Below are 18,662 nucleotides of genomic sequence, written 5' to 3'. Positions count from 1 at the left end.
TTCCATTTAACATTATATTGAAAATTGGAAGGAAGATTAACCTTCCTAGCTTCATTAACCAAAAGATAATTATAATTTAAAAACTACACTTATGATTAAAATTTAAAATGAATAATAATTATAATCATAATTATTATTCAATAGTTAAAGTACAATACTAAAAAGAAAGTATTAGACATTACCTAGTAACGTTTAAAATGTAAGTTTAGGCTTCCAATTGTTTTGTGAACATCGGTGATTCACCACTGCAACTAGCATATAGGTTATCCAACTAGACGAATAAACGCGCGCGCGCCACATAGCGCCTTGAATTAACAAAACTATTTATTTGCGAAGAGAATGCATCATCCAAATAGATAACAGAAGATTATTGCAAATTGTCTCGAACAACTAGGTATAGACTGCTTTGGTCTGATAAAATTCAAAATTCTTTTGTTCATTTCTATCTTGTTGAAAATGATTTTTAACTATTTTGAGCCTCAATTCTTTGTCATGCTCACAATTTGGCGCAGAGTAAATTAACACTGCATAACTACAGACTTGTCTCCCGAGAAGAAATTTGTTCGAACTAGTATCGTGTTTTCAGTGCGATTGAGAAGGAGATTGCTTGTTGCAAGTTGGGTTTGATTTGAAGGAAATGAGTTCCACCATTTTTGCATGTAAACCCCATTTATGCAAATGCCCAAATTATAGTTATGCATTGATGAAGCAGTCAAATAAGATTCCTCCATATAAACAAAAAATGTTGGCATTTGGAGACGAAATTGGATTCGGAATCACAGTTCACCATCCCAAAATTATTAGCACTAGTAAAAATTGGTTTCTACAGTTGGACAGATTTTGGAAACAAAACATGCTTCTGAAAGTACCTACCCTGATCTCTTCATTCTCAGGTGTGGAATGCACTTTGACAGAGCTTTTCAGGTGATTTTTTTTTCATACATTGTATTGTATAAGATAGTAGGAACCAATTTTGACAACATTGAGCCTTCACAATTTACTTGACGATGAGCGAATTATTAACATTCCAACTAATTCGTTTCTCAGACATTTAGCTACAGTTCATTAGAGATTCTAGGCTTCAACTGCCCATGATATTAGAACACCTGGTTTTGCAGGGAAAAGCACTGTGAATTTTGCATGGACTTTCCAAATAGATACTAGTACACAAGGTTTTGTGGGGGAAAAACACTGAATTTTGCATGGGTTTTCCTAATAATCAATGGCTCAAGTTGTATGCCAATTCAGGATTTATAAGTCAAGTACACAATAACAAGCTCCAGGAGACACCTCAATTAGCCAAAGTTTTGGCAGACCTTCTTTTATTGGACAAAGTTTTTCATTAATGTAACTTATTTAATTATTGGGGACTCTTAATTATATTTTGAGTCAATAATTATAACTTGAAAGTGAACTTTATTTTCAAAAACTCTCTCTTTAAGTCTTGTTAGAATGTAGTTATAAGTTAGTTTGAAAAAAAAGGATTACAAATATAAACTATTTTGTATGAAGGACTTTTTGCTCCTCATGGGAAAAATTGTAGTGAAAATAGAATTTTCTTTTGAAACTCCACATTCAAAGAAATAAAGAATGAATGAATGATTAAATTTAATGATGTCTGCAAGAATAAACAGTCTATGGGACCAAAAAAACACCCTTAATTTATTTTCAGACTGTTTTTAATGTTGGATCTCCTACTATTAATTTTGACTAGGAAGCTAGCTGTCTGGTTAATCCAATCATCTTCAAATAACTGGTGCATGGTTTCAACTTTTAAGTTGTTTTTGTATTGGGTACATATATCTTCATAAGTTGTGCATTCCATGATGAAGTGCCATTCCATTTTCACTGCCCCCTTATTGCAGAATATGCAAGCTTTTTCTTTTCAAGTTTCCTTGGGTACCTTCCACCTACCGGTCTCACACCTAAGATGATACGATCCCATCTTCAATTGTGCAACTAACAACCTCACTTCCCTTTAATAGCTGCCCCTAAATATGTTTTTTCACCATTGTCCTTGGATTTTTCTTTGATGTAGTATGTCTTTTTTGGCCCAATCTGATTTGTCCATTTGGCTGTACTAAATTTTTCAGTCACATATCTTTTTATTTCTTCATTAGTGTTAGGACATTCTTGCAAACTGATGCCCCACTTGTTCATCCAATTGTTGTTCTGCTTCATCCAAGTTTTCCTTCTATAACCTAGCACCTCCTCCACAACTTTTGTGGACCAACAATGGTTATCCATGTTTTCAATTTTCTCTAACTAACTTATCAATTGGGTTATTACTGATGCCTCTGATGGAAAAGTTCCTGCGTCGGCCAGGAGTATTTCATATGGGACTGTGATTTTAACTTTGAGATTATTTGTGATTAGATATTTTTGGATTCTTTGTTGTTTGACATGCTGCTTCCCTACACTTCAATGCCATAAAGGACAACCAGAGTGACTGGCAAACCAAAAAGGTTTTTCTTGGTTTTCCAATCTCAAAGTTCAGCTTTTCTGCACCTTTTTTGCTGTGACTCAAAGAATACTACTAAAATCTGTGTCAATATCATTTCTTGTTTGACTGTATGTTATTTGTATGTTTCGCTTCATTGTTTGAATCTTCTTCGTTCTTTACGGATGCAAATTGTCATTTGTGTAACAAATTTTGGAATCAGCAATATAACTCTCATTCTAAATTGATAGTGGTTATGCTGACCTACTTAGTTATCTGAATTTATTCCACGTTGTAGATAAAAGAACTTTGTGTCTCTCTTGCTTTACCCTTGATCCATATTTTTGGGATGTCAAATTAAATCTATGACATTGTCTTATGTAAGCTTGTTTAGGGTTTCCACATATTTTATTCTTTGAATTTTTCACTTCTTTATTTAAAAAATCACTAAAAAAACCCAGTCATACAAGGGAGCTGCCCTTTTAACGTAGAGGAAGATCATTAATTAATTCAACAACGATTTATCCAATAGTTGCAGACATTTGTCACTGCCCATTGATGAGTCACATTACCAACATTGTACTGACAAATCTGTTTACCACTAAGTCTGGAGAAGCTTTTACAGCTATATATACTTATTAATGGGTTTACCATGCAGACTTTGCAATTTGTAGACATGAGAACAGTGTGCCCAGATGTTCAAGTATGTTATAGAGTGGTACTAGTTAGAGGATATTAGGTGGTATTGGAGCAGAGGTTTAACATTAGAGATTTTTGAAGCTGAAGATATGTGTGCAGAAATATCACAGTAACTGGTAGGGAAAATGAGTTTCCGCGTGAACCACATCATTCTGAGACATGTTTGTACGGACCTTCACCCCTTAACAACAAAAAAGATTAAATCCATATAAAATATGTTAATTCGGGGGATAATATCACAAATAATAAAATAAAGATTGTTGGAAAGAATCTGCAGCAGAAGAAATAAATATCATTTTGTTAGGTGCTGAAGAAGCTTTACGCAGACATGAAATTTCTTCAAATCAGTGAAGTTCAAAAACCTGGAGCAGAGAAAATTCTGCAAGCGTCATCACTATTCAGAATTCCTGTTCAGACTTTACACAGACATGAAATTTCTTCAAGTCAGTGAAGTTCAAAAACCTGGAGTAGAGAAAATTCTGTAAGCATCATCACTATTCAGAATTCCTGTTCAGACTTTTCCTGTGTCAAAACATTTCCAAAAATGAATTAGATTGCGATTGCAAAGTTATAAGTAAAATAAGTCATCGGAATGCCAGTTTGCAAGTTGAATTCAAAAGACAATCCGACCAAAAATTCCAAATGAAAAAATCTAGAGAGGAAAAATAAAGTTAAATATGAATTTGGAAGCGGATGATTGGAGCTCATATTTGGAACTCGTTAGCAGGATAAAATTATGTGAAGATAACTGAAGGAAAAATGACAATTTAAGAACCTACAGAAAATTTTGTCAAAATACAAGTTTTAAAGTTGACAAGAATTCTAGAGAAGTCGAGCACATAAAGTTCAAAGAGAATATTGAAAATTTTCATAAGCATTAATTCTTGTCAAAGTCCTTCTTAGAAATCATTGTTGAAAAATTTAAAAATATTCCAGAAAGTGACGGTATCTAGATTAGTGAAAAGAAATCTAATGAACATATCCAAAATGTAGACTCAAATATAATGTAGTGCCTAGACCTGTAAGAAGACCTTGTTGAATGAATGAATGATTTTACTAACGTCCACGAGACTGATCAGTCTATGGGACCAAGAAATCACAGCCTAGGATAACTTCATAATCTTTTCCATGTCAGGTCTCCTACTTTGAATCTTAACCAAAAAACTAGCAGTCTGATTGATCTTATCCTTGCCAAATAAATGATGCATGCTGTCACTTTTCAAGATGCACTTGTATTGAGTAGGAATATCATCATAAGCCGTACACTCACTGAGAAAGTGCCATTCAGTCTCAATAGCACCCATCTCGCAAAACAAGCAAATTCTCTCTTCCCATAACTCTTTGGGCCTTTTCCACCTACCCGTTTCACATCTGAGATGATGCGAACCTATCCTTAATTGAGCCACTAACAGTCTTGCTTTGCCTTTAATAAGTTCCCCTAAGTATGCTTTCTCTCCATGATCCCAATTTGGGTTAAACTCTTTGATGTAGTACTTCTTTTTTCGACCAATACAGTTATTCCACATGGCATTTTGAAACTTTCATATGACCAACTTTTTAATTTCCTCATTGGTATTCGGACATTCGTGCAACTAGATGTTCCATTTGTTCAACCACTTATTGTTTTGTTTCATCCAAGTTTTCTGCCTATGGTTAAGTCCCTCTTCCATGACGATTTTGGGCCACCGCTGATTATCCATGTTTTCCACCTTCTTTAGATAACTTATTAACCTGGTGATCGTTGAAGCCTCCAATGGGAAAGTACTTGCTTCTGCTAAAAGGATCTCATATGGCACTGACGTTTTAACTTTGAGATTGCTTGTGATTAAGTGCTTTGAATCCTCTCTAGCTGTCTCCATCCATAGTTTGACATGATGCCTCCCCAAACTTCGCAACCATATAGAACAACCGGCGTAACCAACAAACCAAAAAGAGTTTTCTTGGTTTTCCAATCCCACAATTCAGCTTTTCTGCACCTATTTTGGAGTAGAAACAAAGCTTTCCACCCTTCCTGTATCCTTTTCGCTCTACAAGTCTCCCAACTAAGCTTATGGCCCTAGATATTTGTATTCTTTCACAATTTCCAACAGGCTGCCATTAAAGAGGAAGGTAATGCTTTTCTTTCCTCTTTAGAGAGAGAATCATGATCTTGGTTTTAGTAATGTTCACCTGCATCCCTAGTGCAGAAGCACCCTTCAAAGGGCTCCCACCATTTGTTTTTGATTGTGCTTTTGCTTCTCAATGAAGCCATTGTATATAGAATAAGAGCCATGTGCTCATTGGTCCTAGTTAGGGTCCTAGTTGGTGTCCTAGGGTCATGAGTCAAAAGTTGAGTTTTTTTGGAAATAGAGGGTATGTGTGCCTTTGAGGTGTTTAGGGGTCCTTCTTAGCATGTTGGTGTCCTTAGGTTTGCCCAATATGGGTCTAGGAGTCAAGAAAAGCAACATTGAGAAAGTTGCTCAAAAGTTGCAAAAGTTGCATGACAACTTTTAAAAGTTGTCAAGCAACTTTTCCACCATGAGGCCAAAATCTTTAATGTGGCGTGGACAACCCTAATATGGGCACATAGACTGAGGCAAAGGTGCTATAAGTAATTGCAAACCCTAAATTAAGGGGTTGGATGTCAGACATTGTACGGCCCAAGCAAGGTGACTTGACTGAGACTGCAATTTTGTTGCCAGTCGGCACAGATGGAGTAAAGAAAGACCATTAATGGATTGATTTGCAAACAAAACTATGTGGAGTGTCTTCTATGGTGTAAATACTTTCATTTTGAGCATATAGATTAGGTTTTTGTTTGGCAAGTGTGGTGTGTTTGTAAATCTTTTGTAAATGGCTTCTCACTGTCCAGTTTTGGACTGTTTTGAATAAATGGGTTCACAACTCCATTCCCCATTGTGGAATCACCATGAAACCATGGGGAATGAGAGTACTGACCCTGTACTATAGTTCAATGCAAGTAGGGCCCTTGAAAATGCAGGGAGGCCAACTAAAGACCCATTCCTAGGCGAGATTGGACAGTGCCCGGCTAGGAAGGGTTAAGTTGCAGAGGTCTTGGAGAGCAAGGAAGGTCAGAGGAGGAGGCACCCTTTGGAGGAGTTGTAGAGGGGTGAGTGGAGTACCATTGGTGTGAAGGAGGAGCTTCCACCAATTCAGACAAGGTGGCAAGAGCATTAAACCCACACTGTGACCCTGGTAGGCCTAGAAACCCTCCTATAAAACCCTTAAAAACTTTAAAATCCACCTAGGGCAGTGTACGGACACTTGGAGGCCCTAAACCAGAAAAATCCTTGAGTTCTTGCTAAATGAATAGCAGGTCTTTTAGGAAGTTTCACAAGCAAGTGCATCGTTGGTGAGAGGGAGCCCTAAAGGATCGGGCAGGAGGCCTAATTGGTCATAATCCTTGTAGCCCTATTTTGTAGGCAAAACACAAAATTGTGAAATCGGTAAGGGGTTGGGAGCTTGAAACCTCTTGGGGGCACATGAATGGGTGGAAAAACCATGAATTGGACCTGACCTAACCTTGCTAAGACCTGGGAAGGTGTGGAACAAGCCTAACCCTTATTGGCCTAAGTAAGGGTTTCTTGAATCTCATGAGTAGGTGAGACCTTAGGAGTAGTTTTTCAACTTGTTGGTGGGTGGATTGGGCAAGGTCAGGGGATTCCACAACTAGGGGAAGTCCTAGAGACCCTAGGGTGTGGTTAGAACACCTGGTGATCCAAGGAAAGGATCTAAGAGCATAGACTAGGCTAGTCTATCCCAAACCCCATCCCATCAATCCCTACCTCTTGGCAAAAGTTCTCTAGTGCTTTTAAGTGCTCTCTGAGCCCATGAGCTGTTTTAGAAATTAGGATAAGATCATCGACATATAGAAGTAATTTCACCACATATTCTGCAAGTTGGATGCCGTCTCCCTCCGTTTTGTTCATCCATGCTTCTAATTTATCAATGTATAAACCGAATAAAGTTGGGGATAGAGGGCATCCCTGTTTAACGCCAATATCACTACCAAAACACTCAGACATTCCCTCACTAGTTTTGATTTTAGCTCTAACTTTCTCATAAAGTCTATGCACTGCAGCTCTATACATGTCGGGAACACCCAATTCTTCCATTCTATTCCATAGCTTGTCTCTAGGCACCATGTCAAAGGCTTTCTTAAAGTCCACAAAACAACAATATGCTTCTTGCCCTTTATTGTCCCATATTTTCCCTATCAAATGCCGAAGAGTGATGCAGTGATCGATGGTAGAGTGCTTAGATTTGAAACCCGCTTGACCTTTGGCTCTTTTTCCTTCATTTTCAGCCCATCTGCTGATTCTACGCTCTACCATGCTCCCAAAAAGTTTGCCTAGAAGGGGTTTGACCATGATAGTGCGGTAGTTAGGTGGATTATTCGTATCCCCACTTTTAAAAAGGGGAATAACCACACTAGTCGTCCAATCTGCCAGAAAACCATCTCGAGTGACACTATGAAGATACCCTTTATGTGAGGAGTGAGAAGTTCCACTCCCCACTTTAAGAATTCAGCTTGCATCCCATAATATTACTCGCCTTACCACTCGCTAAATTCTTTATTCCCTGTTTGATATCCTCAACCGTGAATAGCTCCATTGAAGTGTTCACAATGGGGTGGGGGGGGGAGTTCTTATGTGACCTCTCGTAAAGAAGCTTAGCATATTCCAGCCATTGCACATCTGTAATATTGTTCTCAGTTTGCTTTTTCTTTTGTTGTATCTCCTTCCAAAAATCTTTAGGATTGTGTTTACCAAGGTAGATTAACTCTTTCCTCCTTGCGTTTACATATTCTTCTTTTTTTGCTTGAATCAATTTTGCATACTTCTTGTTTTCTTTACTCGACTCTTTCCCCTTTAAAGATCCTTTGTCTGCCTTACATTCTTCATCATACCAAGGATTTGTTGGAAAAGTACTTGTGGCCCTCTTTTTATTGCAAGTCCTTTTACATGCTCTCAAAGCCTTTTGGATTATAGAGATCAGTAAACTGCTATGGACATGGTCCCTTTCCTTAATGACCCCTTCATCAGCCATAGTATTGTTTATTTCATGAAATTGCTGCTTAAGAACAACACTAAAGATGTCCTTGTTTTCCTGATTTATGAGGATTTTACCTTTTGGAGTTGTTCTCTTTTGCATGTGAAGAAGCTGTTCATTCTCATTTTGAGAGCTACTTGGTGCCACGTCTAATTTAACAAAAAGAGACATATGATCGGATTTCATTTCTATGGGGCATTCTCCAATGTTAAACTCCAGCACTCTAGACGTAAGGTTTTGTGAACAAATAACATAATCCACCACACTCTGACCATTATATGTTTTTCAAGTGATATCCCTTGAAGTAGGCCAGCTCCCCATTCCGTTGCAAATAACCATATCATACAAACTACACAACTCCAACAATTCTGCCCCAAAGTGTGAGATACCCCCATTATCATCTTTTGAAGCTCTTTCCCAAAAACGATCCCTCCCTTCTTCCAACCAAAGAGGATTATTTTCTCCTTTCTCACTATTGCTCAAAAGTAAAGACTGGTTACTGGTTGTTCTTGCATTGAAATATCCTATTAGCATTATGCCTCCTAAGGTGCTAAATAAAGAGATATCCTTTTTTAATGAGTTATATGGGTCTTCATTGTCTAAACTCTGTCTTTTGTAAAACTTGGAGTTCTTAGGAGCGAAGTAACACGCAGTCAGCCTGAAATTTATCTCATTCACTGTTATTTGCAGCCAAATGTATTGTTTGTTTGGGTCCTCTTTTTCAACTTTGACAATTCCATACCACTTCTCATTTATAAGCACTGTGACTCCGCCATGCCCTTTACCTGTTCCGTTCCACTTGTTCCATACTGAAAATTTGTTGTAGCCTTCAAAATCTGGGACCATGCAACCATCATGTTCATGTGTTTCGACAAAAATGATAATATCCTTCCCTTCAGCTATGGGTCCCACCCCAGGACCTCTTCTCCATGGATAGCCTTTGCAGTTCCAACTCACTACACTTAAGCGATCCTGTGGGGCCCCTAATTCCTATTTTTTATTCGAGAGATGCTCTCTGATTTGCGCTTGCCCATTCTGCAACCATGCCCACTTTCCCTCATTTCTCGTTGCCTTTACTTTATCCCACTCCTTTCTTTGCTCATCCTCTTGCGCAAAAGTCAAATCCTCCTCCAAATAAAAATGTGAACCTCTAAATAGTCTTCTATTTTTAAGGATCATATTCTTATCCTCTATACTTCTCATTGTAACTCTTATATGTCTATCTCGTCCTCCACTTATCTCCTTTCCTATCCTATTAGCTTGCCGAATACCTCCTGTCCACTCCAATTTATCACGAAGAAAGTCTCTTATTAGCAGGTTGGTTTTCTCTTTTACTCCAAAGTCCTTCAACCCTTTGATAATGATATTTGCTGCCTTGCCACGCCTATCTTGTTCTTCCTTTATTTGTATTTTAATTTGCTTCTCAATAATTCCCTTTTGTTTGTTTGCTGATTCACTAACAACTTGAGACCAAGATTTGGCCTCTTCTATCTGTTCCCTTAATTTAGACTCTTTAGTTTCCAAATCAGCTAAGGCGAATTGAATTTCCTTCACTTGGGTAGTCTCCTCTCCTTGTATCAATTCCAGTCGCTTATCCTTATGTAATTTCCATTGTTCTAGTTCTTGTTTTATGTTGCCCAACTCTTGCTGTCCTTCTTCCATTTTGATCTACATATTTGAGATTTATTCTTTAAGGCCTTTGTTTTCTCTCTCTATTTTGCTTGTGTATTCAATTGCTTCATGCACTTTGTTTTCTTCTTCCCAACTCCTTGCTTCTAATGTCTCAAGCCTCTTTTTTGCATCCATGAGTTCTTCCACATATAATTCAGAAGACCACAAAAGTGGTGTTGTTGTTGGGCTGTAAAATATTTTTTGCCTTGTTTATCTTCCATGCCGTCAGCTTTGCCTGATAAGTCTACTTCTGCTTGGAATAAATTTGACTCGATGTTCTCCTTAATTTCTGCTTGTACTTGAAGCCCCTCCGTTTCGTTCCCTTTATGCTTTGATTGCACCATACCTATTTTATGAGTTAAATTGTTCATTCTCGGAAGAATTGTTGCAAAATGCCTCTTATGTGTTTGCCTTAACTTTCGAGACTGTCTACGCCTTAAGATACCTTTGTACTGTTTTGCATTTACTAGTATAATTCTTTCATCTGCACTGCTTGTTTGCTTTTGAAGAAAATCTATCATGAGAGAAAATCCTCAAAATTAGCCAAAGGTTGCGATGCTACAGGTCTAGCTGCAGAGTGTTTCCATCCTTATTGGTAAAAGAAGTTTAACATTGATCTCATCCATTGAGCTTGAGGATTATTATTTAAATCATCCTCTATAATTACCCCTGGCTGGTATAAAAAATTGTTTCCTGTTGAAAAATGAGGCCCCTTCATGATAGGCTCCTGACATACCACTGTTAAACTGCTCTCTGCCTCACCTTGATTGATACCCATGTTGTTTTGTGTAGTAATAAAGTATTGATATGTGATGGTTTCCAAATGTTCTTTAGCTTAATGAAAAATACGTTTTATGCCAGTCCATTTACCCTATTCTGAAAGAAAGTAAAGTAAAAGCCTGGAACTGGAGAGAAGAAAAGGAAGAGGATAGGTTTTGCCACACCTTGTCTGCTTGGGCCCAACAAATAAGTTGATTAATGTAGATTATATCATTGTTTTCTGGAAGCTGGGAACCCCCCACCCCGTTGGAATCGAGATCCTCATGAACTGTGCAGCCAGGCTGTGATTCCTGCATAGAAGACCATGTCCCACACAGAAGATCCTGCCCCCCTTGTCTGCTCCCGTCTCCTCTAATATCAACGGGACCCTTGGGACCCTCTAGATATGCTTTGTATTTACCTCAGTTGGATATATCTTGTGTCTGCTGCCTGCTTGTGTTTCCCGTTTGAAAGAAGAAGCCCCTAGTCTCTATGAGCACCCAGCCTTCTCTGCGGCCTCTGCTGACAGCGTCCTCAGCGTTCTCTGCGTCCTCAGCGTTTAAAAGCGACCAAGACTGATCAGAATCCGGGAGCAATTCAAGAGACAACACACTAAATTGTAGAATTTAACATGTTATGGCAAAAGCAAAACATAAGAAGAAATTAGAAAACAAAAAGGTGTACTGATTTGTTTAGACGTCAAGAGAAGGATTTACACTTAAATCAGAATCATATAAAGTCAAAGTTTTGTACATGGCAGTCTCCAACAAGAGATTTATGAATGCTTCCAACTAATTCATGTATAGATGAAAGAATGCTTTGGAAGATGACACTGTTTGTCATCCAAGTGTGATGGTTCCTCTTCTGGAAATTACTAATGAAGTTGCTTCAAGTATTAGTGGCCGGTTCTGTCATAAGTAGGGCTACTGGCACCCAAGGGAAGAGGACAATGGAACATGTTTGGTGAGGGGCATTGCCGCCAAGGCGACCCAATATTGGTGTTATTGTACATCAGCATTGGTGCTAAAATTCTGAAGCCAAAATCCAATGCAATGTTCTGAAAAAGGGGACACAAATGTTTTCAAAGTGTCACTGAGATTTTTGTGGAAATTTCTTTGTCAAAAGATTTTGTTAGCTGTTAATAAGATCATTCATTGTTAGTTCAATTATTTTCCAAATATCAAGATTCGAGGAAGAGTTAGTAGGATGGATCTATTGTGAGGAAATGAAATAGAACATTAGATATTTGACATTTAACTGACATCAGTTGGAACATTGATAACTGTGCAAAAATAAAGCTTAGTTGTGATTGGACGTGAGGTAAAATGTTGATGTATGTAGCTAGGTCGGAGCCCTTCTAGGGCCGACCTAGCTCACCTAGCATGTATGTGGCCCTGCTGGCCTTAGAAGACATTAATAGTCAGGCCCTAATTAGGCGTCATATGTAATTTGTGGTATATGTAACTTGTAATCATCTCTCACATATAACTTGTAATTAATTATGACCTATTCCTCTTGGCGCCAAAATTGACAAGGCCGACTTAAGTGATTTGGGATGCTAGCGGCACATATATATGCAAAGTCAATACCATTGTAAATACACACACTCAAGCGAACTACTTTTGTGATCTGCGAAGCATAATTCAAGCACCGCAAACCATCATTGAGTAGCGAATTATCTTCTATTGCTGGCGAACTGTTCTTAAGGTCAAGTGAACTACCATTTAGGGCAAGGAACCTTACCCTAGGTGCAGCAACTGTTCTTTCTGTCAGCAATCATCATTGGAAGACATCGAACTCCTTATTGAAGACAGTGAACACCTTATTGAAGACAACGAACACCTTCTTGTGGTCAGCGAACATCATTTGAAGACTGTGAATTATCATTGGTGACAGTGATCTTCATTCTAAGGTTGCAAACTTCATCTCTGAGTCAGCGAACCTACTTGTGACAGCAAACACTCTACTCTCAGAGATAAGTGCATCATTGTGTATGCTGTTCTTCTGTGCATATCTTACTGGTCTTAATTGTTTCAAGTGTTGAAGCATATTGTAATTACCTCTGATTATTGCATAATAAAGATATGAGATTAGTTGTTGGGTTTTTCACCTCCAAGAGGGAGGTTTTCCCAAGGTAGTTTGGTGTTCTTTGTGTGCATTGATTTGTCTATCTGTTATTATTATCTAATTTGCTACAGTCTGATCCTAAAATTAACATGGTATCAGAGCTTGGTTCAAATTGATTGTGATCAGATTGTTAGGAGCACTTCACCTCCTTCTCACCATTTCTAGCATTGAAGATGGTGACCGGTTTAAAAGTTGAAGATAGGCTTGACGAAGCTTTGAACTTCACCTCGTGGAAGGCTAGAGTTCTTATTGCAGTTGAAGAGAATGATCTACTTCAGTTTGTAGAAGGAAAAGATCAGCCTGAGCCTGAAGATCAAGAGGAGAAACTCCAATTCAAGAAGAATGCAGTCAAAGCCAAGAAGATCTTGATTGACTCCGTGAAGGATCATCTTGCTCCTATCATCTCCAAGATGTCTTCAGCCAGAGATATGTTCAAAACATTGGAAGGGATGTATGAGATCAACAACACAAGTAGAGCACTTGCATTGAGGCAGCAACTTCACCAAGTCAAGATGGCAAAGGGAGAATCAATCATATCCTTCTTCATGAAGATTGCAAAATTGAGAAATCAGTTTAGCGCCATTGGAGATGAAGTTGTGGACAAGGATCCTGTCATGCTAGCGGTGAATGGCCTCCCTCACTCTTGGGAGCCATTTATCTAAGGCATAAGTGGGAGATCCAAATTTCCCAAATTTGATCGCCTTCGTGCTGATTGTATTCAAGAAGAGTCAAGGTTGATATCAAGAGGAATTTAGCATAATCATTATGATGTGGAAAATCAAGTCCGTGCTACACACACTTCTATGGAAAGAGGCAAAAGAAGAAAAAGGGATAGAGACAGAGGTCTAGATCCTGTTCTGAGAAAGGAGGACCTATCTCACATTCAATGTTTTAGGTGTGACAAGTATGGTCACATTGCTTGAGAGTGCAAGTATAGGTCTACTCCTCTAGCTTCTTCTGCGGAAGTTGACATAGGGACACCTCAGGAGGAGCCAAGGTCAAATGTCAACTCAAAAGGGTTCTTGTCCTAAAAGGAGGAAATGTCGTTTTTCAGCTTCAGAGAGAGCCTGACATTTTCAGCTTCAAAGGGAGCTTGGATTTTCAGCTTCAAAGGGAGCCACGTTATTATGAAGACTTGGTTAATGAGTTCTTCTCTATGAGGGAGAAGTTCAAGGTGCAATCCCTTGTTAATGAGTTCTTCTTTGTGAGAGAGAAGTTCAAGGTGCAATTCCTTGTTAATGAGTTCTTCTCTGTGAGGGAAAAGTTCGAGGTGCAATTCATTGTTAATGAGTTCTTCTTTGTGAGGGAGAAGTTCGACGTGCAATCCCTTGTTAATGCATTCTTATTTGCGAGAGAAGTTTGAGGTGAAAGCCCTTGTTCCGCCCTCTGCGAGTAGGCATGGTGGAACGACCCTTTGCGAGTAGGCATGGTGGATGTCATGGAAGAAATTCCATGTGCTTGTGTTTTTCCACCCTCTGAGAGTAGGTATGGTGGACCCACCCTTTGTGAGTAGGCATGGTGGATGTTATGATTTAGCACTTGTTCTTGTTCACCCTCTGGGAGCAACTATGGTGAACGTCATCCATGAGAGTAGCCATGGTGGTTGTATTCATTTGCATTTTTCATGGGAGCAACCATGTATCTGGGATCTTGAGAAGGTCTCCTCCCTAGCTAAGAGGGAGTGTTGATGTATGTAGCTAGGTCGGAGCCCTTCTAGGGCTGACATAGCTCACCTAGCGTGTATGAGGCCCTGCCGGCCTTAGAAGACATTAATAGTCGGGCCCTAATTGGGCGTCATATGTAACTTGTGGTATATGTAACTTGTAATCATCTCTCACATGTAACTTGTAATTAATTATGACCTATTCCTCATGGAGCCAAAATTGACAAGGCCGATTTAAGTGATTTGGGATGCTAGCGGCACATATATATGCAAAGTCAATACCATTGTAAATACACACTCAAGCGAACTACTTTTGTGATCTGTGAAGCATAATTCAAGGACAGCAAACCATCATTGAGTAGCGAATTATCTTCTATTGCTGGCAAACTGTTCTTAAGGTCAAGCGAACTACAATTGAGAGCAGCAAACCTTACCATAGGTGCAGCAACTGTTCTTTCTGTCAGCGATCATCATTGGAAGGTCAGCAATCTCCTTATTGAAGACAGCGAACACCTTATTGAAGACAGCAAACACCTTCTTGTGGTCAGCGAACATCATTTGAAGACTGTGAATTATCATTGGTGACAGTGATCTTCATTCTAAGGCTACGAACTTCATCTCTGAGTCAGCGAACCTACTTGCGACAGCAACCAGTCTACTCTCAGAGATAAATGCATCATTGTGTATGCTGTTCTTCTGTGCATATCTTACTGGTCTTAATTGCTTCAAGTGTTGAAGCATATTGTAATTACCTCTGATTATTGCATAATAAAGATCTGAGATTAGTTGCTGGGTTTTTCACCTCCAAGAGGGAGGTTTTCCCAGGGTAGTTTGGTGTTCTCTGTGTGCATTGATTTGTCTATCTGTTATTATTATCTAATTTGATACAGTCTGATCCTAAAATTAACATAAAATGTTTTGATTGATGGATTAGAAAAACAAATATCTCAGTTTTTTAGTAAGGTAGCAAGAAACCTTCAAATCGTTTATAAAAAGGACACATTTTCTGTCCTTTCGCTCATAAAAGATAAAATTGGCCATTGCTTTGGAGAGAGTGGCTCACTGTTGGCCCTCCATTTATTGACTTTTACTACCATAAACTGAGAAATCTGTATAAAGTTAGTTAATTGTAGACCACAAATTTTGGGATATCTACTTGACAAAACACCTCATATTTTTGTCATTTTTTTGGTTATGTTTTCACTCGTACGTATTTACCTTTTTTGAACCTCTTGTTTTTCATTTATTTATGAGCATGGTTCTGTGGAGTATACACTCTTAATGCAATTGGGACTTTATGATATTCATCCTAAATGTGGGAGCATGGGCAATGCAAAATTTTTAGAGCATGGTGGAATTAATTGCCTTATAGATTACAATGATTGCAAACTACATTCAGAAGTTCTACCGAGACTAGGCACTCACACACAATGCAACTGGTAATCACAGAGGTGACATAGTTTATCTTTGGTAGTTCTTGAGAATGCACTTGTCTAATAGCTATGAAACATGGTAATCATGTCTATGCATGCATTATCAAAACTGAATTTGAGGCGGATGTCTTCATAGGGTAGATACTTGTCACAATCTAAATATGCTTAAAGAATATGTCCAATCTATGTAGCTGATATGAAGCACATACTCATGAGATAATTCTATTTTCAACTTAGTGATCAATATGTAATCCTTTAAAAGAAAAATTCTCTTAGTGACGAGACACACTACAGGGAGATCTAGTAAGTGAGATGAAGGATCTTCTATTTCCTTACCACATTGAACTTTAATCCTCATAAGGGAGAGACAAGTAGACAAAACAGAAGAAGATCAAGCATTCATTCCCTACCACCTCTACTATCTGTCATAGCTACAGAGATGGTTGTTGCAAATTTTGAAGAATCACTGTTATCAAGTGTTCAATAACTTGAGATAATTTCAAGCAGAAAATATTAATTACTCATTTATTTCTTTGGAAATCAAATATTCATTTACATTATCAAATATTGTAGGTATTAAATTGAGAATCACTCCTACATTCTTCTGATGGCTTGGCAGGTGCTACAAAGTTTGCATGATATGCTTCAGAAATGAATCGTATACTTGCTTAATATACATTACATAGTTTGAGGGAATCGGTTCATAACATTTTCCAATATTAGGATCAAAAAGCTAATCCTACATGGTCAAATGTTTCATCCCAATATTGGTTACATTTAATTTCTAACCAGATATATTAAATAGTATTTTACCGTTGTCAACCTAGTTGTCACCAAAAGCATTTCATTGGTTAAATCTCTCATCAACATTATGGCCTTTTGTAACTGGTTTTGACTAGATATGATATTCCACAATCTTTAGAGTTTCTGGATTACTTGTTTCTTGGAGAGATATGCATGTGGAATCTGGATGCATATTATATATCAAGTTACGTTGAGTATGCCATTTCAACTAGTGATAAACAAAGGAATGAGTTTATTGGGGCCTATTATGATCAGATTAATATAACTGGAATCTGAACTGACAACCATTGTGCTGCTATTCACTTAAGTCATTTTAATATCTTCTACCTTTTCTGCCTAAAAATAATGTTTATTTTGGTCTGCATGTTAAACATTAGTTCTTCTCAGTTGGTTATTGTCATTTCTCTTATGCAGGAGATTCCTTACTGGAGGTCTTGCTGTAGTGATATTTTTCCTGAATATTGTTCCAGAAGCAAGTGGTAACAACTTGACTACTCCACCACATGCGTCTTATGATTGCGAGGATGTTTCTCATTATTATTCTTCATTAGAATGTTTGAAAGAGGAAGAACTTATGGAAAAGATGCATGTTATTATTTCTCCACATCATTCGATACCTTATAAGCAGGTGCCTATCAGCGTATTCAAACAGACAGCTTGTCGTTAATCAATGATTGCACTAGGTCCTGTGCATTTGGCAAAAGGACAAAGTGCAGAAGTTATGAAGAGAAACATATACTTGCATGCATTGGAAAATGTTTACAAAGTTTTGCACAGAATTTGACAAAGCATGGAAAACAGTTAGTATCATGTTGGATTTATTGTTTGTCATTCATGCGTTTTTCTTTCTAAATGTTTTGTGTGCAGGTTTGGGATGCACTTAGGGAGCTTGATGCAGTTGATATTGAGCATCCAAATGACTCACCAAATGTGTAGGTTCCATCTTTATACATTTCAGAAAGAAAATAGGAATAAAAAGTGAACTGCATTTGCAATCTTGCAGTTCATTTGTAATCATTGGGTGGAAAAAAATTCCCTTTTACTAACTTCTCTTATTTTTAATAATGCAACAGGATTGAAATATACAGCCAGAAAGCTGTCCCTAAAGCTTTGGCAGGCAAGCTGGAAGGATGGAATAGTAAGTTTCCATATTATAAGCAGAGAAACAAAGTAAATGTCACGATTCCATAAGGAGTAGCAGACAATTACCTTTTCCCTGGCATCTTCTGCACATGCACTGTTGTGTTTACATGCATGTGCACACCCACTCTCTCATACACTTCTCTAGTTTTTCTTCTTTTGCCTTGTGGTGGGGATTCTTAAAACTAAGGATGGGATAATCTTGGGTGCGTACTTTGGAAACAAAAAAATCTTCAACTAAAACTGAAAGCCTAAAATGTCAAATCTGCTAACAACCTGCAAGGTTTTCAGGTTTCAATATCTGATTTCATCACTACTAAGCATATCTTGACGTTATCCATTATACAACTGCCTGCAGTACTGTAACAAAGCTGTAGCGATCATTGATGGTGGCTAAAATGAGGCACTGTGATATCTAGTTAGAATACAATGTCTATGACTTAGATTCTTGGAAGGGGCGTTATCAGCAATGTATTAAAGAAAAATTTGGCTAGGCAACAATCTATATCACTATATGTGATTTGCATGCCAGTTGCTGTGCCTGTCAATGATCATCACTCTCCGTATGGCTTTATTTTGTGGCTTATGTTATTTTTAAAAAGTGCAGGTTGAAGCCATTACAAAACAATTGCAGATTTGTAAATATTTGTTAGTCCCTTCTATATTCCAAAATATATTGTTATAATAATTAGTAACCAAATTATAATGATTAAATTGATAACAATTTTGGTGAAAATTTCTGGCTAAAGACAATTAGAACTCCAAGTAACGAGTTAGGATCTCAAGAACCAGGGATTATATACATTTTAGTTCATTTATGGCAGAAGTCCTGATATGATTTGTACCTTGGTATTTATAAGGCTGTAAAAATGCT

General features: G+C 37.9%; 1 protein-coding gene across 1 annotated transcript; it reads left to right on the top strand.

The window, feature by feature from the left end:
* Positions 1–246: 246 nt before the first annotated feature.
* LOC131039538 (uncharacterized) lies at positions 247–18,427 on the top strand. The gene is made up of 5 exons (XM_057972322.2): positions 247–394; positions 513–924; positions 17,063–17,276; positions 17,516–17,580; positions 17,722–18,427. Exons 2-5 carry the CDS (start codon positions 638–640, stop codon positions 17,837–17,839), a joined length of 684 nt encoding a protein of 227 aa, XP_057828305.2. The 5' UTR covers positions 247–394; positions 513–637; the 3' UTR covers positions 17,840–18,427.
* The last annotated feature ends 235 nt before the right edge of the window (positions 18,428–18,662 follow it).

The sequence above is a fragment of the Cryptomeria japonica genome, chromosome 5 (assembly GCF_030272615.1).
Source record: "Cryptomeria japonica chromosome 5, Sugi_1.0, whole genome shotgun sequence".
NCBI lineage: Eukaryota > Viridiplantae > Streptophyta > Pinopsida > Cupressales > Cupressaceae > Cryptomeria > Cryptomeria japonica.
This window is presented reverse-complemented; position numbering and strand designations above follow the sequence as displayed.